Source organism: Hemibagrus wyckioides, linkage group LG09, assembly GCF_019097595.1.
Source record: "Hemibagrus wyckioides isolate EC202008001 linkage group LG09, SWU_Hwy_1.0, whole genome shotgun sequence".
In the NCBI taxonomy this organism is placed as follows: domain Eukaryota; kingdom Metazoa; phylum Chordata; class Actinopteri; order Siluriformes; family Bagridae; genus Hemibagrus; species Hemibagrus wyckioides.
Window position 1 is genome coordinate 5,645,824 of NC_080718.1, and position 23,930 is coordinate 5,669,753.

General features: G+C 42.5%; 1 protein-coding gene across 3 annotated transcripts in view; it reads right to left on the reverse strand.

Moving 5' to 3' along the window:
• kif13ba (kinesin family member 13Ba) overlaps positions 1-23,930 on the reverse strand; it is a 33,070-nt gene that overhangs the window by 3,198 nt on the left and 5,942 nt on the right. The window contains exons 3-39 of one of the 3 annotated variants that reach the window (XM_058398171.1): positions 18,778-18,790; positions 18,628-18,688; positions 17,823-17,915; positions 16,771-16,951; positions 16,415-16,502; positions 15,776-15,910; positions 13,867-13,979; positions 12,502-12,613; positions 12,076-12,288; positions 11,805-11,915; positions 11,564-11,698; positions 10,661-10,791; positions 10,438-10,524; positions 10,159-10,352; positions 9,588-9,816; positions 9,101-9,263; positions 8,460-8,606; positions 8,227-8,376; positions 8,005-8,130; positions 7,312-7,485; positions 6,342-6,499; positions 5,949-6,081; positions 5,522-5,668; positions 5,369-5,398; positions 5,193-5,292; positions 4,506-4,632; positions 4,175-4,230; positions 3,930-4,054; positions 3,582-3,758; positions 3,266-3,358; positions 2,999-3,151; positions 2,289-2,366; positions 2,149-2,202; positions 1,917-2,055; positions 935-1,032; positions 763-828; positions 5-677 (exon numbers count right to left, since the gene is read on the reverse strand). In XM_058398171.1, the coding sequence (XP_058254154.1) occupies positions 5-677; positions 763-828; positions 935-1,032; positions 1,917-2,055; positions 2,149-2,202; positions 2,289-2,366; positions 2,999-3,151; positions 3,266-3,358; positions 3,582-3,758; positions 3,930-4,054; positions 4,175-4,230; positions 4,506-4,632; positions 5,193-5,292; positions 5,369-5,398; positions 5,522-5,668; positions 5,949-6,081; positions 6,342-6,499; positions 7,312-7,485; positions 8,005-8,130; positions 8,227-8,376; positions 8,460-8,606; positions 9,101-9,263; positions 9,588-9,816; positions 10,159-10,352; positions 10,438-10,524; positions 10,661-10,791; positions 11,564-11,698; positions 11,805-11,915; positions 12,076-12,288; positions 12,502-12,613; positions 13,867-13,979; positions 15,776-15,910; positions 16,415-16,502; positions 16,771-16,951; positions 17,823-17,915; positions 18,628-18,688; positions 18,778-18,790 (5,063 nt within the window). Of the gene's footprint in view, positions 1-4; positions 678-762; positions 829-934; positions 1,069-1,916; positions 2,056-2,148; positions 2,203-2,288; positions 2,367-2,998; positions 3,152-3,265; positions 3,359-3,581; positions 3,759-3,929; positions 4,055-4,174; positions 4,231-4,505; positions 4,633-5,192; positions 5,293-5,368; positions 5,399-5,521; positions 5,669-5,948; positions 6,082-6,341; positions 6,500-7,311; positions 7,486-8,004; positions 8,131-8,226; positions 8,377-8,459; positions 8,607-9,100; positions 9,264-9,587; positions 9,817-10,158; positions 10,353-10,437; positions 10,525-10,660; positions 10,792-11,563; positions 11,699-11,804; positions 11,916-12,075; positions 12,289-12,501; positions 12,614-13,866; positions 13,980-15,775; positions 15,911-16,414; positions 16,503-16,770; positions 16,952-17,822; positions 17,916-18,627; positions 18,689-18,777; positions 18,791-23,930 lie in introns of all 3 variants that reach the window. The other 2 variants (XM_058398172.1, XM_058398170.1) reach the window with 2 other exon arrangements.

Consider the following 23,930-nt stretch of genomic DNA (forward strand, 5'->3'; position numbering starts at 1 on the left):
TGACCTGTGGGTGTGTCCAGCTCCACTCCTACCCAGATGCCCTCTGAGAAGTCCACGTGCCCGACGTAACGCACTGTGCCATACTTACTGTTGGCAACCATGACGTTTTCTCCGACTCTGAGCCAGGGAGGAAGTTCGGCATCTCTGCTCATTTTGTCAGAGCTGCCCTCTGCCCTGACTCTTTCTCCCTTTTCCTTCTCTTCCTCAGGCAGGATGGGGCTAAACGACTTGAGGTTCGAGGGCTTGACCCTCTGGAGGGAGAAAGCATGGTCTGTAGCAGCTTTAGATACTAAAATAGGGACGGTTACTAGTTTTGTTTCAGCATGAGAACAGGGAACGCCGTTCCGAGGCGCGGGCTGTAGGTCTTTGAGTTTCAGGTTCTGCTGAGGTTCCTCAATGTATTTGAGCCCGGTTTCTGCAGGAGGAATGGCAGTACCCTCGCACTCGTCTGCAACCCGCCGAGATGTATCATAGGTGTTGGGGCTCGGGGTTAGGTCTCCAGATGCAGCAGAGACATCAGAGAGGGTTGCAGTAGAGACACTGGTAGAGAAATAGCCACTGGAGGCTTCACTCATGGGGCTGAGGGGCAGCTCATGCGAGTCCTGCACAGAGGAGGTGGATGCATCAGGGCTGTCTGAGGGTTTCTCAGAACCAAGACTCCTTCCCATCACCGGCAGCTGACAGAAGGCATGAATAACACTAAAGAATAACTCAACACTGCTCATCACACACACTATTCCCATCTAGAGTTGGGGAACTTACCGGTTCTGCTCGAACTCTGCTTTCATCTGGGCTGCTGCTGCTCTGCATCATAATACGAGGCACGTGCTAGAAGTATAGACAAACAATTGACTTATTACACCTTTAAAATCTTTTTGTTGTCACGGAATCTACAATTATATTAACACTTGTTATCTATAGTATCACTGCATACCTGTTGCAATTGTGGAGAGGGACGCAGGTCCTTTTTGTCTTCCCGAGCAGGGAAAAGGGATTTGAGCAGCTTGGGCATCTGAGGGACAAGGGCCTTGACTGGGGAGAGATAAGAAGCAGCGAGCCCTGAAAGGCCTGAGGGGAGGTTGGGGAACAGACCGAGAAGGAGGAAGAGGAGGAAAAAGGAACACAGAGAAGGAAGAGGCGGTGACAGTGACAGGGAAACAAGGACAGGCGTGATGGAGGCGGGCAGGAAAAGAGTGTGAGAAGTTGAAGGCCACGTAGACACGACAAAAATATGGAAATGGGAAGTCATAGTGAGAATCTGTTCCTATGGCGACAGAAAGTAAAATGCTTATTTATGTCACATATTCAAAAACATTCATAATCTCATTATCGCAATAAAAACACAAACATTTCTCATCTTCTAACCACATCTGCTCAAACTTTGTCTGCCTCACGATTTGGGTTTTTTTTTGGGGGGGGGGGGGGGCTATAAGTTTGGGGATAAAGAAACTAGCCAGATCCTATGTGTGGAAATTTTGTGAATCATTTTTAGAGCTCTATATTATAATCACATTATTAAAAATCTAGAAACATTTTTTTTTAGAGATTGCTTTTAGAATCATTTATAAAGATCATGAATATGCAACAAAAATACATCAATACATTTTACTTTAGCACCAAAGTACTGATTTATCCTCAGTGTATGCCTACATAAGATTAAAGCGCTGTTACATCCAGCTTACGAAAGATGTGGCCTATTTAAAACAAATCTTATAAAATTTAGACGTTATGTAGACACATTGCTATTAAATATTGTGTAATTGACATGTGCCAGAAGCCCACAGCACAGTGTACAGTCAATCTAATACAGTGGTGTATGTTAGATTAAGGAAAAGTAGAAGCTTTAAAGTAGAGGAAGAGTCTGAGATGGAGATGAAGTGACACTTTCACTGAGGAGAAGGGCATGGCCGGTTTACCTTGCTCTGGATCCTGGGTTTGGGGTGGGCTCCGGCTCTGTGGTGGTGGTGGTGGTGTGGGGTCTCTGGTGGGCCGAGGAAGTGTGCGGCTGAACTGCGGAGCTGTCAGGAAGATGTCCTGCTGACTTTCCCATCGATTCTGCACTCACACAAAAAAGTCAGTGCTTTTAGACTTTTAGAACTGTACCTGGTCAAATCGTACAAAGGAAAACAGGAAGTACAGTTTGCTCACCTTGTTGTCTTCCAGACTCGAGTTTAGAGACAAATCCTGTCTGCTCCCAGATAACTGTCAGGATAAAAGTCATACACGTAAATGTTTTGGAACATGTCATAATGCACATATTTGTTTATAGCAAGCGCTAGTGTCCTTACCCTGTGCACACTGGGCGAGCTGAGACTCCGCCTGCTCCCCTTTCCTTTACCAGCCAAGTGCTCCTTCACTGCCACCTCCTGAAAACACAAAACCATCACACATTCAACAACACTGAGACTCACCATCACAGATATGTACAAATGTCTGGTTATGCATTATTCATCATCAAACAGGATCAATTCCTCACATAAACTCATCAGGCATAACATTATGACCACCTGCCTAGTATTGTGTTGGTCCAACTTTTGCTGCTAAAACAGCCCTGACCCGTCCTGCACTGTGTATTCTGACCCCTTTCTATCAGAACCAGCATTAAATTCTTCAGTAATTTGAGCAACAGTAGCTCGTCTGTTGGATCGGATCACACGGGCCAGCCTTCACTCCCCACGTGCATCAATGAGCCTTGACTGCCCATGACCCTGTCGCCCATTCACCACTGTTCCTTCCTTGGACCACTTTTGATAGATACTGACCACTGCAGACCGGGAACACCCCACAAGAGCTGCAGTTTTGGAGATGCTCTGATCCAGTGGTCTAGACATCACAATTTGGTCCTTCATCAAACTCACTCAAATCCTCACACTTGTCCATTTTTCCTGCTTCTAACATCAACTTTGAGGACAAAATGTTCACTAGTCCACACTCCTAAATCACACACAATCAATTTAGATAAATCCAGCTGATGAACCTTAATTGAGAGGTAATTCACCTGTCTCAGGCGATCCAGTGTGAGGATGTTTTCCACAGCCAGGACGCTGCGCAGGTATTTCTCTATGGCTGCCTCGTTGTCTGATGATTTGGGGTCCTCTGTATTGGCGGCCATGCGGGCGAGCATCTCCCTGTCCTCAGAGCTCTGAGCATCCTGAACATTAACACAGTTGTATGTGGCATAAACATAATGCAAGTTCATAATGCAGTAACCTTTCAGCTTTTTCCATCTTGGGTATAACTCTAGCATTAGTCTGCACTTGCTTACCCCTGGGATATTGGACACAACCTCGAAGGTCACCCCACAGCCAGGCACGGTGCTCCGTGTGGACATTCTCTTTAGGAAGTTCTGAGCAAACCCCTGCAGACCCACAGACAAACATTTCAGCTAAAAAAGTGACCACACTTTTCTAGGTGTGAGCTTCAGAATCGTGAGGGATTTTAGCTCTCTGCACTTTTGTACACTGTAAACGTGACACTAAGAGCTTTTACGACTAAGATATAGTCAGTGGATGGAAAAGTCACAGTGTTGCCTTTATATTTAGTTTATATTAAAAAGAAGAAAATGAAGAGTAGGATTCAACCTGTCGTCCAGTGAGATTCACGCAAATGCGTTTGCGCAGGACGAGCTGCATCTCTGCCGGGTGGCTGAGCTGCACTACAGTGCGTATGATCAGGTAGACCCTCTGGTCAGCAGCTCCGCCTCGACTCAGCTGAGGACACTCATGAACCGTGGAGTCCCAGGAGGCCTCGGCTTTCACCTGCAGCAAAACGGCACCAATCAGGGTAAGCTCTGGTCAGATCAAGTTAAGTGCGTCACTGTACTTGTTCATTTGAGTGTTATATCAGTGACTTAGTTTGACAAATGTGCAGACCACAGGAGAGTTGACCATCAGACAGACTTCAACATCACCTGAATGTTAATGCCTCACCTCTCCATCATGGTGCTTGACGATCTGCAGATCAAAGAAGTCGTCTTCATCCTCGCTACTCAGTAGAGCATCCCAGCCACCGGCTTCCGGGCTCTCCAGGTTTTCTTGGGAGCTAAAATCATCAGCTATATTGGAGACAAAAAGAAAATGAAAAGAAAGAAAAATATCAGTTGTATGTTTTTTTTTTTTTTTTTTTAAACAGCAACTCAAGCTCAGGCATTTCATAAGCGTTCGAGTTAACATACCACTCAGGTCAAGGAAGAGGACTGGAATGTGAGTTTCCATCCCAGGCACTGGTACCCTGCCCCAGACAAAAATATCAACATGGCAGTATCCAAAAAAAAAGATCATTTTAAATCATGAAAAACTACTTAACCTTCTGAACCCAAAAGAAAGGGTGTTAACGATGTAGGAAATTCATTATTTCATTGTTTATGATAAATAAAATAACTATAAATTTACATTAGGGAGAATTACGTTTCATAATTAGTAATAATAATTATTCTAATAAGATCGGATAAGCGGTACAGACAGACAATTATTATAATAACAGAAAACTCTCAAGTAAAGCCTCACCACTCTGCAGGAGCTCCTGGAATGCCGCTGCCAGCAGAGGGCACCATCACCGCATTCCTCTCCTCGGTCAGAGTCAGCCGGCACTCGAGCAGCTGAGCCTCACGCTCCACATCATCCTCGGACTTATCTGATCACACGCAGGAATCACGTTTCACCAGATTAACATCAGACATGCAGCCTAATATCAGCCTAGTCTCTTCAGTCTGTCTTGTACAATACTTTCCCTTAATATCGCCATTCTGTCAGCAGAAATCTGTCCGATTCATCGAATATATAAACACAAAAGGAAATGTTCAACATTTTTTTATATATATATATATATATATATATATATATATATATATATATATATATATATATATATATATATATATATATATATATATATATATATATACATACACACACACACATATACATACACACACAAACACAGCCACTGTATATGGCATTTATCCTAAGCCCTTTTTCCCTCATTTTAGGGAATTCTAGATCTTTATTACAAATCCACTTGTTTAGAAGCCAAACACAAACTTGGCTATAACGCTGATTACATTTTTTTTGTCGATTACATGAACTGAGCAGTTGAAGGTGAAACCTGATTTTTCTCTCCAGAGTGTCTTATTTCTATTTTATTATCTTTCAGCAAACAAGCCTACAGGAGGAGAGCGCAGCAGGGAGAACTACCTGTTTTGCTGACCAGACTCTGCAGATGCTCGTCCAGGTACTGCTGTCTCTTAGTGAGAGCGGCCAGCCACTGGTGTCTCAGCCGTTCAAGGTCTCGCTCCTGTGATCGAACTGTTAATTATTGACCTCACCAGAGGAAGCAGACTCAATAAAAGTTTTTGTGCAAACCGACATACCTGATAGCTGTCCATTTCATCCCCTTCCGACTGTAAAAATAGAAAACAACTCATTAAGCCTTCATAAAGGAATAGCGGCCATTTGGACTGAAAGTCCCGGGTAAATGATTAAACGGAATTTTCCTTGGAAGTACATAAAGTTTTGTTTTTAACCTGTTCTGAGTCATTGCCTTTAGCGGGGCAAGCCTGTCTGATCTCCACACACCCGATGGACACGCCCAGAATAATCTCGGCTATCAGTGGCATAGTGCCAGAGTCCTGCACCGAACGCACCTCCACCTGCACCCGCCGAGACTGACCCTGCATGCACACACACACACACCAACAAATATAATACACCTTTACATGGAATACATCGAGAAAGTTTAAACATTTCCCCACTCCTTAAATACAGCATTTAAAATATATGATATTCAGTATTTAATAATTATCTAGCTACTTTACTAGTATTCAGAATTCTATTAGAAATGGCAATTGGATATTTGCATAATTCTGGGCACTTTTAAGGATGATGGACATGTAGAAATCTTTCTTAAACATCTCAAAAACTTTAAAATGACACGTTCAGTGGTTAACACACCTGTCGCAGCTGAAAGATGCCCCCTGTGCGAACATCTCCAGCTGACACCACTTCAACAGGCATGTACTCTCCGTTCTCGTTCAGTTCCAGGATCTGCACCCATAGCTCCAGCTTTCTTGTCACTTCGCTCCACCTGAGAAGAAGGTGAAATGAGGGTACATGACACACGCGCACTCTGATGCACTCAAGTGGACTAATAAAGATGCATTGTGCTGCTCTGTATTGTATGGTTGGCACAAAGAAAACGTGGCACAGAGCCAGAGAAGCTCAATAATGCAACAAAATATGAATCACTGGAGTGTAAACTTATCCGAGGCTGCTCTTCTGTTCTGTGTGGGCTGTTTGTGTACCGTCTGTTTTATAGCAGAGGAAGTGTTTTTCTTTGTGGCTCACCTGTCACGCAGTGTGCGAGTCTTAGCCTGAATAATGCTGAGGTCCCACAGGGCCAGGTTCCTGCCTGGATCAGCTTGCCTGTGGCCATATACCTCAATAGCCAACGCTCCCTCCGTTAGATACTCGATGAAATCCTCCGTTACTGCTACGGCCAGCTCCTAACACACACACACACACACACACACACACACACACAATAAGAAACATATACATACATACATTTTCATAGAAGTTATATAACCTAAAGGATTGCAGAACTGTCCAGGATAAAAGCTAGGGGAAAAAGGTGATATGGTTTAGTCAGCACATGGCATAAAAAAGTACAGCAACATGATATTACGGCAAATGTGGTACAATTCACAGCTCTGATTTGCTGTAACTGCACAAATCCCAGGTTTATATCAATAAACTAAATTTGGCATCTGCAGTCTAGCTTAGATTCATTACACATGAAGATATTCTAGAAACATAATTTCATACTTTATTTTAACTGATTGTGTGCTGCAAAGAGTTTTTTGGTGTGTAAATGGTAAGCGGCCATTTGACCAAAGGGGACTTTTCAGTAAAGTAACTAAACTGAAGTAAGCTAAACCTAAACCGTTTCCTTTTACCTGAAAGTACCTAAGCCGGTTTTAGGAACTATGGCCTAGGAACTTCAGCCTGGTTCCTTTATTTGGAAGAAAATTTCCTGAAAATGTTCCTCAGTGGACCTTGTAACCTGCAACTGTGCTGCTTTCATTTCTCTTTAAATAACTATAAGTACTTAAGTACTATCTGGTGTTTTTGAAGCTGCCGAATAAACATTTTTTTCTCCATGTTGCGTCATAAATCCAGCAGCAAGTTTCAACACGGATCCAATTATCATCTACACATGAGGGATTCTCCGTTTTCAAGCCAGACCTGTTAGTGATGTTTTTGATATGAAAGAACACACTGATGGGTTTGTTGATTGATGTGGCCCGATTCGCACCTTACAGCTGTCGAACACCACCATGCAGTGAGGGTCTTTGCTGCTGGGTGATGAGGCAGACGGGTCCACCTCGGGAGCCACGATGATGGGCTCGGCCTGGTCCCAGAACAAGTACTGACAGAAGACAAAGTTGGACAGGTACTGAGGAAGGCCCGTAGCCTGCAGGATCTTAATCTGTTAGATAAACAGAAATGGAGAGAGAGAGACAATCACATTGTGAGCAAAAAATTAACAAACAAACTGCACAGACATGCAGAGAATTTCTTCTTCTTTCGGCTTTTCCCTTCAGGGGTCACCACAACGTATCATCTCTCTCCACCTATCCCTATCTTCTGCATCCTCAACATTTGCAATGCAGAGAATATATAAAGACTAATAAATATAATGACTAGTCTAATTTGTTTTGTATTGTTTTTTTTTAACAGTGGTCATTAAATAAACAAAGTCAATCAGTGGAGATGCAATAGTGAGTTTCTGTAAGTCTAACTTTCCAGTAGTGAGCCTAAGACACACGTTTTTTCAAACTAATTGGATATTCATCTCACTGCTTGTGTAAAAGTATCAACAGAATATTTATAAATTAATCTGGTTAGGGGACAATAAATTTCCAGAGTCGGAATTTTGCTACAGGGATTTTGGAGAGAATCTGTGAGGCTAATGAATCTCACTTCAAACTTTTCCTTTAACGCCTACCATACAGACGAGTTTGCGCTCGAGCGGATCTCCCTCAGGGCTGCTCTCCCCGTCTTCCCCTCCAGCCATGCCGTCTTCTACACCTCCGGCAACACGCACGACCTCCACATGCAGTCGTCCTGCCACCTGAACCATGGACACACACAACTGACATTGTTAATCATAATAATAAAATAATAATAATAATTTAGTTGAGTGTCGGTGCACTTTGTGTCATCGCACCTCTCCTTTCTGGTTAATGATGGGAATGGCGTACTGCAGCTTTACGTCATAAAACAGGCAGGACAGGAAGACATTAGCCACTCCGATTAGACTGTGATTGACTTGCTCGTCAAAGAAGGGGTCTGCTCTTTTGAAGTACGAACGCATCACCTGTGAGATATAACAGAGACTGATGATTAAATGGCATCACTGAGATACAGAAGATATTCCACTAGCCGTTGTAAAGGACGTACAGGATTATCCTCGTCATAGTCCTTCCACTCCTGATAGAGCTCCCTCATGTCTACCAGTCTGTTCTCCATCTTCTCCAAAGCCCAGATCTGCTTGCCTTTACCTTTCCGCCTCACCTGGATGGCAGGTTCACTCAGCACAGCGTCACGCTGCAAGGACAAAGAAAATTGTGTAAAACTGGCTTTTTCTGTGTAATGTACACCTCAGTTTTCAGAAAGAATGAACATTAATGCACCAAAATGACACGAGAACAGTCATGTACAACAGTTTCTTGTGAAGTGAATTATCACTCTTACCACTTTTGGCAATTTATGGACTATACAATGCTAGAATCAGAAGAATCTAGAATGCTAGAAGTTTGCCCAGGCTGTCACACACACTATACACACAACACTCTCTAAAACTGCATGCTTTAAATTTCCTAATTTCCTAAACTAGAACAAAAACCCCAGCTTTACTAGAATTACCGGATTTGAAACTTTACCTACAGCTAATGTGTGTAAACTGAGATCTCAGCTCTAATATCACCTTGTCTTATTCCCCGGAAATCCATAGGAAGTAAATCATCTGTCACTGTGATGCCTGCTATTGTGAGGGTAGAGTTAACTCCTGCAGACTCAGCATGGTTGAGGGGGGAAGTTACCTTCCTGTTAGCGTTGAGGTTAGCAGCAGGGATCTGCAGAGTGACTCTGTACTCGGTTTTCTTGTCCAGTTCCTCTGCGATGAAACTTGCCTCTTGCACCAGCAGGTTGGCTTTTACTATCTGTTCCCGAAGTTTCCGCAAACTCCGTGTCAGCATCGCCTCCCTGCAGATATTGACGGAATTGACAAATATGTCAGTATGAGTCCTTCCTCTCCATTCCTAGTCAATTCTCAACTCTGACCTCAAAGTCAAATCATTTTCCAAAAGCCTGAGCACAACATCAATTACAACTACTATTCTTCAGGCACGCTTCATTGTTTAATTGCTCTTGCTAGTCTTGTAGTGGATAATAGCTAATGACCTTTGGTTTAGAAATCAAAAATAGTCACACATTAAGATATAAGGACTAATAATATAATATAACAACTGTCTAATTGAGTCTGGAATACGTTTCTGAATATAACAGATGCTTTGCTATACACTTTACCGTTCCTCACTCCACTGGCGCAGACGAGATGACGACGACGGCCCGCCCAGGCTGAGTCTCTCCATGCTGCGGTAGTGCTGCTGGGTCTGCGCGCTCTGCCGTTCTGGGGTGAGACGCTTACGCAGCTGCTGCAGCTCCTGCTCATACATCAGCCGCTGCCGCTCCAGGGCTGTGCGTTTCTCCTCCTCGTGCTGTCGCTCCAGACTCTGCAGCACGGCCTGCATGGGGTCTGAGAGAGAGAGAGAGAGAGAGAGAGAGAGAGAGAATTACTATGATTGATCATCAGACTTGTTTACGATAGAGATTTATGTGCTTGGGCTTGATTGTAAGTCACTAGATTTAAAAGGAAGGCTAGTTTCTGAGAGGAAGGTTATCATAACCCAAACAGCCAATCTTTACAACTGTGATGAACAGAAAAGCATCTTGCCCATTTGTGCAATCTGAGAAGTTCTGCTCCTGTCAGGTAAAACCAGAAATCTGAGGCTACAGTGGACACAAGCTCACCATAGAATGCAAGGTTTAAATGTTTTCTTGTTCGGACACACTGCATTATTTCTTGTTTCAGACTCACCGTTGCTCCCCAGTGCCTTCATCATGACCTCGGTCTGTGCGAACTCATAGCTGAAGCTGACTTCGCTGGAAACTTCGCTGGCCGTGTCACCGTCTGCATCCAGCTGCTCGCTGCTGTTGCTGTTCTTCATATTACCCCCCTCTCCTTCCTCCTCCTCGGTCACTGGACGTGGACGGCGCTTTGGAAGGTTTATCCTGAAGGGCATACAACCATTAAACTAAATAAAACAGGAAATAAACATCACCAGTAGAGTTCCTTTGTAGCGGTGAGGACTCTGACCTGAAAAAGTGGTTATTGCCCCACAGTATGCGGTCACCATGGTGAAGCTGCTGCTGGCTCGTGACTGGAGATCCGTTCACACACGTCCTATGAAAACACATCAACAGGTCAACATCACACCGTCGAAACTTACAGACCTTGTTTCTGTAAATCATTTAGTGTAGTTAGGTTAAAAATCCATTTGCAGCTATAAGAAGAGATTTTTCCCTGAACGCTGAAATACCTGGAATTCTTGTGCGGATTGAGGAAAACCGCTCCCTCGGAGGTGATGTTGATGACGCAGTGCTCAGCCTGGATGCCCATGCCGCATAGCTGAATGTCTTGCGAGTCTGCTGAACCCACCATCGTGTGTTCCTGCAAATAACAACCCCAGATAAGCTACTGACTCACCACACCACACCACACACACACACTGACTAATCAGTAACTCACTATTTTATGTGACTTTAAGACAGGGAATGCAGTGCGCATGATAGGAAACCTGAAAATTCTGTTAAATGCACCTCCAAACACCAGATCATGAATTAGATCAACCTGATACACTTCACATACACACACAAACTGTGTGTGCTTTCATTTTATGAAGAAGAGGAGTTAATACAGGCAGGTGAAGTGAGTGCACTGTTTAAGGTTTAATGCTATTTAGCGTCTCTTTAATTCCACCTACAATCTTAGCTAATGTTGTGTGAGGCTCAGTAAGAATAATTCTGTGTTAGCCCGTCACGTAGGCTGTTCATGCTAATCTAGATAAAGTAGTTAGCAGTAAGCACTATGTATTTTGCTTCTATTTTCTGTACCTAAACACACCAGCACAAGCTATAAGAATCAGGACCGCGGTCACCTGTGATCTTACACAAGCTTCATCAGCGATCAGCCCCACCCATTTTAATAACCAATAAGGTAGAAATTCCAGTGAAGTACTGAACAGTCACAGTATTATTATATTCATAGTTTGTACAGCAGACTGCATGAGATGAACTGTAAACACACTGGAATGCATTTATCTTCCTTTAGGCTTTATAGTGTTATAATGCAATTATACATGTCAAAGCAGGTAAAAAGATTGATATTAAAAATGGTGATCATATGCCAAAGTTTCGCACACAAATCCAGGGTGTGTGTGTACCTTTAAGTAATAAACCAGCAGCTCGTTGAGGGCGGGGTCAGCGTTGAGGTTGACCAGGAAGCATTTATCATCTCCCACACGGATCCCTGACGACTGCAGGGAGATGCCCAGACTCTCCAGCTGCTTCTGCCTCTCCTAAACAGAAGAAGAATCATTTCAGTTTACCAAGGTCATCACTTTATAGTCCGTAAAAAATATAAAGGAACTTAAGAGGAAGCTGCTACAGGTGTGTGAGGATTACCTGTGCAATTTCCTCCGTCTTCCTTAGCTTCTCCTCCCAGGTGACCGTCATCTCCTGGATCAACTTCTCAGACTCCTCCAGCCTCTCCTTCAGCTCTGGAGCCTTCATGGACTGACACACACACAAATACAGTGTAATCACAAACAGGTCACACTAATATTCCAAAAAAAATAAATAATAAGCCTTATGAATCTATTATATTTTTCCAGCCCTGAAATCTTAAAAAAAAAAATTACAAACTACTCCTTTAAAATATTTGCTTATTGTGTACCTCTGCTTGCGTGAGCTGATCCCGGAGCTTCTCCACCTCCTCCCTCAGCTCTCGGATGATCCTGGCGTTGGGATCCTCATTCACGACAGCGTGGTTAACGATGCTCTTGGCACGGTCGGCGTAGCGCAGCGTGGACAGGGTCTCATCGTAGTTATCGGCGGCCGGACTCACCGTGGCCACCATGGCGGTCCGACTGTTTCCACCTAAACTGTCCTGGAGTTAGAGGAATGTGGATCATTGTGGATCATTTAAGCAGACTTAAAAATGTAAATTTAAAAATATAATTTGCTCATTTTTACAGCGTCCCAGAACTTATATTTCCGGGGCATTGTAGACATTTTTTTATTTTTGAGGGAATCCCTTCATTGTTTATTGAGGAAAGAAATTGGGAAACTTTGTGGAAATTTTTCTTGATGCATCAGTTACCTTAAGCAGCCACGTGAGCACGGAATCTCTGTAAGGCACAAACTTGCTCTTGTTCTTTCCTGCACCCTGGTCAGCCAGCGCTGAGATCACCAGCCCCAGTGTGGTTAAAGACCTGCCCAGTGCACCATAAAAAGAGAGAGTGTGTGTGAGTTAGAGAGAGAGAGAGAGAGAGAGAGTGAGAGAGAGAGAGAGAGAGAGAGAGAGGGTACAGTATCTGTCTGTGCCCACACACATTCCCTGATACACAGAGCAAAGCCGGGCTCTTCCCACTATTTATTCACCACCTAAAAATCTACATCTTTTAAGCTTGCCCTTTTCTCGTGTGTGGAGTGCCAGAGATAACAGCCACATCACCGCTACAAATAAATCCAAGAACCACTTACAAATTCACAATAACACGATTACACAGAAACTCTGGACAAAATCAGAACACTGAATCATATGACAAAACGAGGGAGAAAAAAAAACCACAATAAAAACAGCTGAAATAGCAGCAAGCGTCTCCGGCGTTCTTAACTTAAATGGTTCAAAAATGTCACATCAGCAAGAGAATCCATCACTGTGTTAGCAATTGAGCAGCACAAGCTTTCATCACTGACCATATCCACTCTGGAGCTATTCAGGGTCAGGATGAATGAAAGGAAGCCAAAAAAGGCCAAACAGAGAGCTATTTCAGCTGTTACTGAGGCAGGACATTGGGAATAGGACACGTTAAAATAAAACACATGAGCATGGCCTCATATCAGATATTTAAAGACTCATTAGAGTTGTGGCAGTGTTCAATCTGATCAAAAAGGTGTAGGTCCTTCATTAGTACCTAGAATATAGACTACAACACAGGGTAGAACCCTTTCCTACAGCAATGAAACAGTTTTCCAATTCGTATTGGAATCTTTAATTCTTAATTAATAATAATCTTTAATAAGCTTTTTCCAGTTAAAAGTGCAGATATGGAGGGCATTTTTCTGATAAACTGGATTGTTTGTAATACCACAAGGATATTCTAAAGATCACCTTTTACCCAGCTTATACCCAAGTCTGGCTCTTGTTTGTAGAACAAGATTAGATTTTCTCACAGGAGTAGTTATTTTAACCAGAAATGCTGTCCTGTGAAAATCCCAGGACTCACATCCTTCCAACACACTCAGTACTGTTCGTCTCTTCTGCACCTGTATACTTAAATGAAATAGATTTTAATAAATTGTACTAAAATCAAGTCATTTTTTTCCCCCCAACATTCTTTGGAGAAAATGAGATTTGTTTGACATTTAGAGAAAAAGAGATTTGTTCTATTTCAATACTGTGATGTGAAAGTAGCCATAAAAGGAAGGAAGAGAGTTATGGAAAAAAGTAGAGTGCATGTACTTATTAATGTTGCTGCCTTCCTTCAGTCTCTCACCAGCCGCACCGGTCTTAGCTGCTCTCTCACTTCCAGCCAAATCCACCAAACTCAGCTTACTCACTTTCTCCCCACTGGTCTGGAATGAGAGAGAGAGAGAGAGAGAGAGAGAGGTTAAATCAGAATCTTCATACTGGGTGTTTTTCCACAGCACATTTAAAAACATGACCAGGGCCAGCTCTTTAGTTTCCACCAGCACAAGCAGCCTTGGTTATTCCAGTGTGTAGACTATTACACCATTGTTAAGCTTGAAACAGAATAACTGCTTGAATTAACAGATTTAACCATATTGGAAAGTTGCACCTTGTTTCATTATGTTAATGATGATTACAAGAACAAGTAGAACTAGAAGCTGATGCCTCCATCATAAACACTTCTTCAAACAGGAAGTTAGAGACTGAATAGAAATTGTTTCAGCCATATGACCTTGTTGTGATCTTGGCACGGTTTGGATTCATTCCAAATTCTAAAAATCAGTTCATTTGCTGGTTATAAAGATAAAACCAAATAAATCCTACAAACATTCAACAATCAGAAACCAAAGTGGTGCAAGCCTGACCCCCTGAGTATTACAAGATCCTTCTGGTGTTGCTGTTAAACCAATATAAATGAAAGGTTTAAACAAAAAATTGAAGTAAAGGACATTTTGATTTCCATTTTCATGTTTGCAGATTTGTGTTTGAGTGACCCCACTACCCAAATTGGGCTGAATTCTCCAGCTGAGCACGAACAAAAGTGAGCGAGGCCATGCCAAACAGGACACAAGTGTCCATTGTTTCCCCTCTGCCTTATGGAGTATGGACAGACAGACGAGCACAGACCTCGCTACAGACACAATCACTCCCTTTATCTCTCTTGGTAATAATGAGCAGTAAAATGCTGGAGGGAGATTACAGAGCAGTCGAGATGAATCAGAAAGCCACACCTGCTCTCCGATTCAAACTACGCACTTTGCATGTAAAATACCACGTGAAGCTGTGTCCTAGTCAGTGCTCTGGGGATTAAAGCTCTGCGCTCAGGGCACCAGTGTAAACGATGCTGCGCTTGATTCATAGGAGCGCTTTGGTCACTGCTGAATTATTGATCTGGAAGTCGAGCGATCTTATCGAATAAAACAGGCAGCGCAGAAGGACGCGGTGACACGAGCACACAGGACTGAGATCAGCAGACACTCGAGTCAGGACACAGCATGACTTATTCATTGATTTTCCTTCTGATTGGAGGGCGGCTCTCGTGTGTGTTCGAGGGCTGTACAATTTCAGCTACATTCCCTCATGATTAGCTGATTAGAAAGAAGAGAAATCTTTAGGCACTTCACATGCGTTCGATTCAGAGCTATGGTCCTAGCTGTGAACTGGGTCTCATTTTAGAGTGGACATTTCAGGACAAGCAGATATCAAAGCCAAGATGGCAGAGTTTACAGGTGGTTGCAGGCTGGAGTGATTTCTTATTAGAAAGACAGAAAGAAAGAAAGAAAGAAAGAAAGAAAGAAAGAAAGAAAGAAAGAAAGAAAGAAAGAAAGAAAGAAAGAAAGAAAGAAAGAAAGAAAGAAAGAAAGAAAGAAAGAAAGAAAGAAAGAAAGAAAGAAAGAAAGAAAGAAAGAAAGAAAGAAAGAAAGAAAGAAAGAAAGAAAGAAAGAAAGAAAGAAAGAAAGAAAGAAAGAAAGAAAGAAAGAAAGAAAGAACACAATAAAATGAACCAAAATGAGAACGTTCCAGAAATCACATCTAACCTGGTGAGTTAGTTTGGGGAACATTTAGTCCAAAACTTACTGAGAGGAACAGAAATGGTTAAAGTTCATTTGCATTAACAGGAGCTGATAAAGAGAAAGGCAAATACGGATGGGACGATGAGGTCACTGGGGCGGGGCCTTACCCCAGACTGCAGGTCACGGAGTGTGTGTGTGAGGATGATGTTGAAAACAGCGTGAGAGCGACTGCTCTCTTCGTTCATGTTGGTGGCGGCCACGGTGCGAGATTTGTTCCCCTCGGACATTAATGACTCGATGTCCTGCAGGGAAACCAACAAAGAGGACAAGATAACTGCTTAAAATATCACCCTTGTAAATCCTTTATATACACAGCACTTCCTGATTAATGACACTAAACCTGAATAAAGAATAACAACAAATAATGTTTCTCATTTAAATAGCAATAAGTTTAACAATTCTAGAAGATTCTCAATAATAGTCTTTAAGCTCACAGCACTGCTGAAGTCTGGATTGTGATTGGTCAGAAGGTGTTTCTGTTAATAAGTTATCGTTTCTATAGCAACAATCCATACAATCTACTTAATAGAATATCAGTATACACAGCATGGACATAGGTGAACAGCACATGAACAAAAAAACAATTAAAGTGATAACAATTAAGAAAATGTAGGTACGTTTTTTCTTTTTATCCAAAACAAATTTTGCGTTAATTTTAACAAAAAAATAACGCACAAGCAGCTGTGAAAACATGTTGGGTAAAAATAGTAATGGTTTTGTAATGATGCCCGCATTGCACGTCTTACCTTGTAGCTCGCCACGGCAAGTCGAGAGAGTCCGTCCACGTATGGCCCCAGGACTTTATGTTCTCGCACTTTCAGGGCCTGACGACTCCTGTGAAAAAAATGGTGAAGGAAAATCTATCAACATCACCACTGACATTCTGGAGCAGCTTTCTGGAGCAGTCTGCTGCTTGTGAAACTCTCACCCCACCCTCACTACTGATTTACTGTATCTTTAAATCAAGATAATACACTTCTGTTTGATTTCTTATATAATTGACAGTTAACGTATTCTTTTTTGCAGCTTGTTACTGGTCAATGTCTCTGAAATGTTAAGCAGTGCCATAAAAAATGTGAGCAGATCATGTGCTGATCCTCACCCCTTAGGATCCAGGAGGTCCCGAACTTTCTCGTTGTAGATCTCCATGTAAGAGACCTCCACGGTGAAGCTCTCCTCCTCTCGCTGGTGCTGCACTGTGCGCTCAAACAGCGAGCTGCAGAGCCGAGGGATCAGACCGGGCTGATCTGCTGAACCCATCATGGTGTACGACTTCCCAGAGCCTACAACACAGACACACACACACACACACACAGACGCACACAATGAGAGAGACGCACGCAATGAGAGAGACGCGCGCAATCAGAGAGACGCGCACAATCAGAGAGACGCGCACAATCAGAGAGACGCGCACAATCAGAGAGACGCGCACAATCAGAGAGACGCGCACAATCAGAGAGACGCGCACAATCAGAGAGACGCGCACAATCAGAGAGACGCGCACAATCAGAGAGACGCGCACAATCAGAGAGACGCACACAATCAGAGAGACGCACACAATCAGAGAGACGCACACAATCAGAGGCAGAGAGAGAGACAGACACAAAGAGAGAGAGAGACACACACAATCAGAGAGACAGAGAGAGAGAGACAGACACAAAGAGAGAGAGAAACATGCACACAAAACACACAGAGACACACACACTGCAATCAGTGTACTGAAAGCACCACTTGGCACTCCATTTAGGAAATTATCCAGGAATGTTCCAGTCATCATAGAATGAATCACATACACAGTAATAATTCAGTTAACAACCTCTAATGATTCCTAGCTAGCAAAAACTTGCATACACACACAGGTCCTGCTAAAAGAGATGACGTGAAGAAAGGCTGGGTGATTGAATGCATCAATATTAGGCTGGGTGATAAAAATATCAATATTAGAAGACATTTCTGTGATGCACAATAAATGCAAATCATGATATTTAGTTTTGCTCCCAAACTGCCAGCAATACAGTATCTAAAATTTAAAAAAACAACCCTTTTATTATACCTACTGTCTATTAAATCATTAAATCAACTGCACAGAATAACAATTATGTGTAAATGATTTTGAGAGACGTTGCGTGAGGCTGGGTATGGAGCGAGTCTCACCGGTTTGGCCGTATGCGAAGATGCATGCGTTGTAACCCTGGAAGGCGTTGTGCAGCAGACTCTCCCCGAGGCACTGAAACACCATGTCTTGTCCTGCAAATAAAGGGTTCAAGAAAGCTTCATACCTCCTTCATTCAACATCTAGAAACACCCTGCTGCTTCACTGCTCTATACAGGTGTTCTGCTATAATGATAATGATAAATAATGAACACATGTGTACAGAAACTTGTTTATTAATGCAGACTCCAGCCATGGAGAAGAATCATGTGTATTATTCACAAATTCTGCACACAGTTCTTTTACAAATCGCTGTACAAACCAGGGAAATGTTTACGCACAGCCCTTACGTCCACGGTTGACCTGCAGCTCAAATGGTCTGCTGCACTGATTATTTCCTAATTATCACTTCCATTACATTATTCGCAAAGTAAGACCTACTGAGGACCTAAAGGTCACACAACAGTCCCTTTATTAGCTTAAAAGTGCCATTTTGTCTGTTTTTTGAGTATAACACAAATACTCCTTGCAGCAGAACAAAAAGACCAGGGGGTGGAGTCTGACCTGATCCAGCTCCTCCTGTGTGGGTGGAGTCATACCAACTGTAAAACAGTAGTTAAAATAAGGGGCATGGTTTCTTGGTGGTCATCAGTTAATATCTGGGAGTTTCAATTATTCCATTATTTCAGATTAACATGTGAAAAAGCTTCTTGAGGGGATTTGGTGCATTTTTAAAAGTTAAAAAAATTCATAGTCATTAAAATGAGGCACTCCGATGCCTGGACATAAGAGAGATCCTCACAATACCTGCGAATTTTTCCTTTTCGGATTCGTCCATGGACCAGAAGCAGTAATCATACGCGAAAACCTAGAGGACAGAAAAACAACCGTAGTTTTAAAAAAGTGGACTGATTTATAAAGCAGGATGCACTAAATAGAGCCATTAGATTGGACTACCTTGGGCTGACTCCTGCCGGTTCCAACACCGCACCGGTGCACATACGGGGGAAGAAAACACATCAGACGTTTAATATCACACAGGTCATCACGGTTAACTTGGAATGAACGCACCAAAATAACATTTAGTACTGTTCTAGGAAACAATACAAGATCAACAAAATGAATCAGACATTCTGTGAACCAAAATAGCTGATACTCAGTCAAGTTAACGTGCACTAGGACCCAGAAAAATAAACCCTGAGCCCATGTCATCAGCTGTACTTTGCTCGGTGAACCTGAACACAAAGAGACGATCACTCGGCAAGAGCCAGAGGGTTGAGTGGACAGAGTAAACACACGCTTGGAGCTGTGACTCAGAGCTCTTCTACCACTTCATGGCATCCCACATACACACATGACCTGCATCAACATATATATTCTGTCTGGCATTCATCACGCTGTATTTAAAATATAAACTGCTAGAATTTATTTTACATTTCTTTCAGCGTTCATACATAATGGTATTAAAATGGTACTTTCCCACCTATGAGAAAGATTTTTTTTTTTGGTTCGTTAGAAATAATTGTTATTCTTTAACATAAAAGAAAGCAGTTGATTTCTTTAAAAAATGTAAGATATCGTGAGCATTATCAGTAGAAACTCCTCCTGATGCAGTGAAGCGGACACAGAAAGCAAAACGCTCTTCCAGTGACCCGAGGCTCGGCTTGTCGTTTAAAATCAGGCCATGTCTCAGAGAGCTCTGTCGCCGGATAACAAGCGGAACGGCAGAGTCTCCCGTCGCGCTGCGGAGCGAGCTGGAAGCTTTTGGGCCCCCTGTGGAGTGTTTTCGGGGCGTCTGCTGGTGAAACATGCAGGACGGATATGGTTTAAAAAAAAAAAAAAAAAAAAAAAAAAGAAAGAGAGAAAACCAGGACGGAGAGTGTGTAAACAAATCAGTTTGTCCACTGAGGACAGATTACTGCCGGAACAGCTCATTCTAGGACTGTAACGTCTGATCAAGTTGGTAAAGAAAGATAGAGGACTTCATAAACCTTTTTTCTACATATATATTTCACATTTTTTAAAATTTGGTCCCTCACATGATGTCAAATTTTATTTCAGACACAGAACTAACTTACAGATAAAAGCAGATAGTGTGTGTGTGTGTGTGTGTGTGTGTGTGTGTGTGTGTTAGAAGTCAAAAAGGCAGAATAGTTGAGCTATTCTGACCATTTCAGAAAATAAAGATTTACAAAAATTGTGACCGTTACTGGTTTTTCACCACACAGCTCCTGAATTCTGAATCCTAACTAGTCTGTAAGTTTTCCATCATCAAGCTGAGGGACTTTTGTCTCCTTAAACCCAAGAAAGAGATAAAAAGAGAGTCTGCTGAGTGAAAGCTAGAACTAGAACTGTTATGATTGTTAAGTAAAACCAGGAACTAACTGTAAGACGTGCGATGTCTTCATGTTGACCCTTATAGTAAAGCATGTGGTTATTATTAACCCAAATACTTTCATGACAGGTGAGTCCAATCACAACCAGGCTGGAGGATGGGTGTAAATACACAGAATTTTGTGTTTTGTGAAAGTTTTAGAGTCTAATACTCATCGGGTTTCTTTACCGGAAAGCTTCACTGCTTCATCTTGTGTTTCTGAAATTAAAGAGTGCTGGTTATATGAGCAAGCACTGATGGTGTGAGGATTGCATCTGCAGCTGCTGCACTCCTGCACAGTGCGCACACACACACACACACACACCATTCATTTCCCCAGAGACAGTTGCCACTCCTGCATAGCTGCACAGTTAGAAATCTGTGGATGAGGCGAGCCATGCACACAGCATGCTCCTAAATTCCTATCATTTATTACATCGGGGCTCGACGGGATACTAAATAACTCTCGACTAACGAAGGTCCGAAGGTTTCAGCCATCAACTGAGGCTCCACTAGAGCGAGACATTCCATGATACGGGGAGAAGGAGGACACAGTTCCTCCGACTGCAAGTTAAAAACACAACCCTAAATATGAAACTAGACAAACAAATATAAATTAATCTAACTAAAAAAAACTACTAACACGGGACAACACAGCAAGACGAGTAAGAAAGAATGTAGTGTGTCCAAATGTCTCATTTTCTTCTTCTCCAGATGAAGGACACTTAAAACAAAAAAATTCATGCTAATTAACAATTAATGAAGCATCTCCTCCATTTTTACTGAGTGATGAGCCCACAGCCCCGCCCACATGGTTTCTATTAGCTCACAAGATCTATTTATACACAGACATTAAATCAATCAATTCAGTTATTCACTAAAACACTCAAGGAAGCATTCATCTCAAGTGTTTGGAGATGCAGAGGATGACCAAACCACACAATAACGTGTTTCTGTCAGTGCTTACATTCTCAAGATTTCGATTCTGCTGTGCAACTTTATGAAACACAACCTTTGGCATGAGTATCAAAGGCTAAACCACACACACACACACACACACACACACACAGTGACATCAGCTGAAAAGCAGCGGCCGAACCCAAACCAGCCTGGAAGAAAGTGAAGGACCGGTTCATTTGCATTTCATTCTGGTGTAATGATCAAGTCTTTCTTTTACAGGAGGAGAAACATCTTCTGCTTGAGCTTGCAGATGTTTCAGATCTTCAGCTTCAGTGTGCATTTATGCTGCATGAGGAAGCCTGTGATTGGTCGTTAAAAATAATACTAAGATTGATTCATTCATTCCTTTAAGATGGATGATACAGCCATCTTCTTCCAGTAGCCATGAAAACGGTCATTACAGCTTAATAGATCCTGGGCAGTACTGGAGCACTCACCTGCCACTGATCACAGAAAATGTGAGCTTAGCATTAACACTGAGCGTTGAGGAAGGAAATAAAGTGGGTGTGGCAGGACATGGATTGGTCCTATGCAACACAGGAAGCAGGACATGTTTTTAACAGCACCACCTACAGCACTGGAGAAACAGCCACTACTAAACCACAACCTCATACACTAACTGATTTCGTACAACCTACATACATGCCATCCCCGCATTAAGTAATCCGTTCATGTGCTGCTGAAGTCATAAAATCAGTTCATGTGCTGCTGACTGGTGAAGTATCGACGCTGGTGTTCAGAGTCAGCCGTCAGTGCGAGTCAGTGGGGTGATTAAGAGGCATGTCGACCTCCGTGTCTCACCTCGTGACCACAAACCACATGACAAGACGTCAGAGATTAGAAAAGCTGTCTAAACTTTACTCATGTACTTACTAACCGAGATCGTTTAAAAAAAAAAAAAAAAAAAATCACATTCCGATTCAGCTGTAATGGAAGACACGGCCCGTGAGGGGTGAAGTGACGTCGTGTACAGAATCTGACCTACATTACAGTCATGAAGACGTTCACGTCGGCTAGTACTAATACAAAATAGGCCAAGCTGCAGGGTTTCATCTTCCGGGGTGGTGGTGGAGGGGAAATAGGGGTTAGTGATGGAAAGGCTGTTTATAAAGTTCAAGCCCTGGTATTGCCAAGCTGACCCTGTGCTCTGACCTCAGTGTAAAAACAAGCTTGGCAAAGCAAAAAAAAACAAACTAATTTCACTGGACTTGTATATGTGACAAAGACTTTCTTGTTCGATTGAATTTTCCCAGCATTATTCGAATAAACATTTGTGCGTGCTCTGAATCCACTCTTTGAAGACACGGACGTTGTCGCTGATAGCATAATCTTAGCATTTTAGCCATGAAATACATTAGCCATGCAGTGACTTTTCTCTTTTCCGGGAAAATCACACAGACTCATTAGTAGAAATTCAGTGATAAGGGTTTTTTTTTTTTTTTTAAACAAAAGAATGTAATAATCTTCTCCAAGTCTGTGGTTGAAGATGTGGTGAGATGTCACAGATGTTGCCAGATGTAGCCCTAAAGCCAGGGAACAGCTGTTTAGTACGGCTGAAAACTTGACGGCTTTTACACTCCATGTGAAGCACTTCAGCAAAATCCCTCAAATGAAACAAGTAGTCTCTCTACTGAGACGTGAAGTGAGGTGAGGTGAGGGGCCGTTTGGAAATGTTGAAAATTCCAGATAATCACAAAGAAATCCTGATTGTGTGTGTGTGTGTGTGTGTATAAAGGTGCAGATCTGACAACGTAACAGCTAAACAGAAAGAGGTGAGTAAGGTTTAGAGATCTTTATTCTGGAGTGTTTAAGATGTTTTTATGCTCACAGGAGAATTACCTGGCTGCGCTGTGCACTTCCTGCATTCAGACTGAGATGAAGAGACTGCATAAAGTGAGGCCATGTCCACACTAATAGGTTTTCGCATTTTTGGTCATGTGACCAATTCAGCTAATTTCCTCGACATATTGCCGCGGAAAGTAAATAAACGCCAGGCGGAAATGACACAGGTGGAAGCGTGTTATGTTTTTCTCATAAGTAAGTGTTTTCAGATGTTTCAGTGTGGATGACCAACTTTTGGTAACGACTGAAAACAATAACGTGGACGCGGAGCGTTTTTAGATTTTATCCGGATTAGTGTAGATGTAGCCTGACTGACAGGAAGTGCATCCCAACACAAACAAGCATTCTTTTTCAGCCATGTAATACACCTGCCCTAAGTCACGGCATTAATGATTATCTTTGATCATGTTTTACATATTTTCCAGGTTATTCTACTGGTTAGTTACTCAAAAGCACGCCTTCGTCGACTCGCCTCTTTGTTGTGAACAATGACGATAATGACAGAAAAGAATTACGAGAAATGGTTCTTTAATTAAAGAAGAAAAGAAGAAAGAAACGGTTCCTTAAAGAATCTAGTCATCACAGATCTGCCACAACATGACAGGTGTACAACATGGAGAATAAAGACACACACCATCACACCTTTAACAAATAAAGGTGCAGTAAAACAGCCTCGCTCAATCCACACACCATGAACTAAAGACTGCAGGCCTGATCGTCACCTAGCTGCTTAAACCGAAGATCTGGTCGGACATCACAAAATTGATCTTGATAAGCTTTTAGTGCATTACATTTTGCTGAAATTATTTCCTGCGGCTAAGTGTCAGGCACTAAGACCCATCTGAGTCAGTGGTACGAGCTGCCTGAGGCCATGCTGAGATGAGAACATTCACACGAAGACATGGAAAGGATTCCACTCCGTGACAAAAGGAAG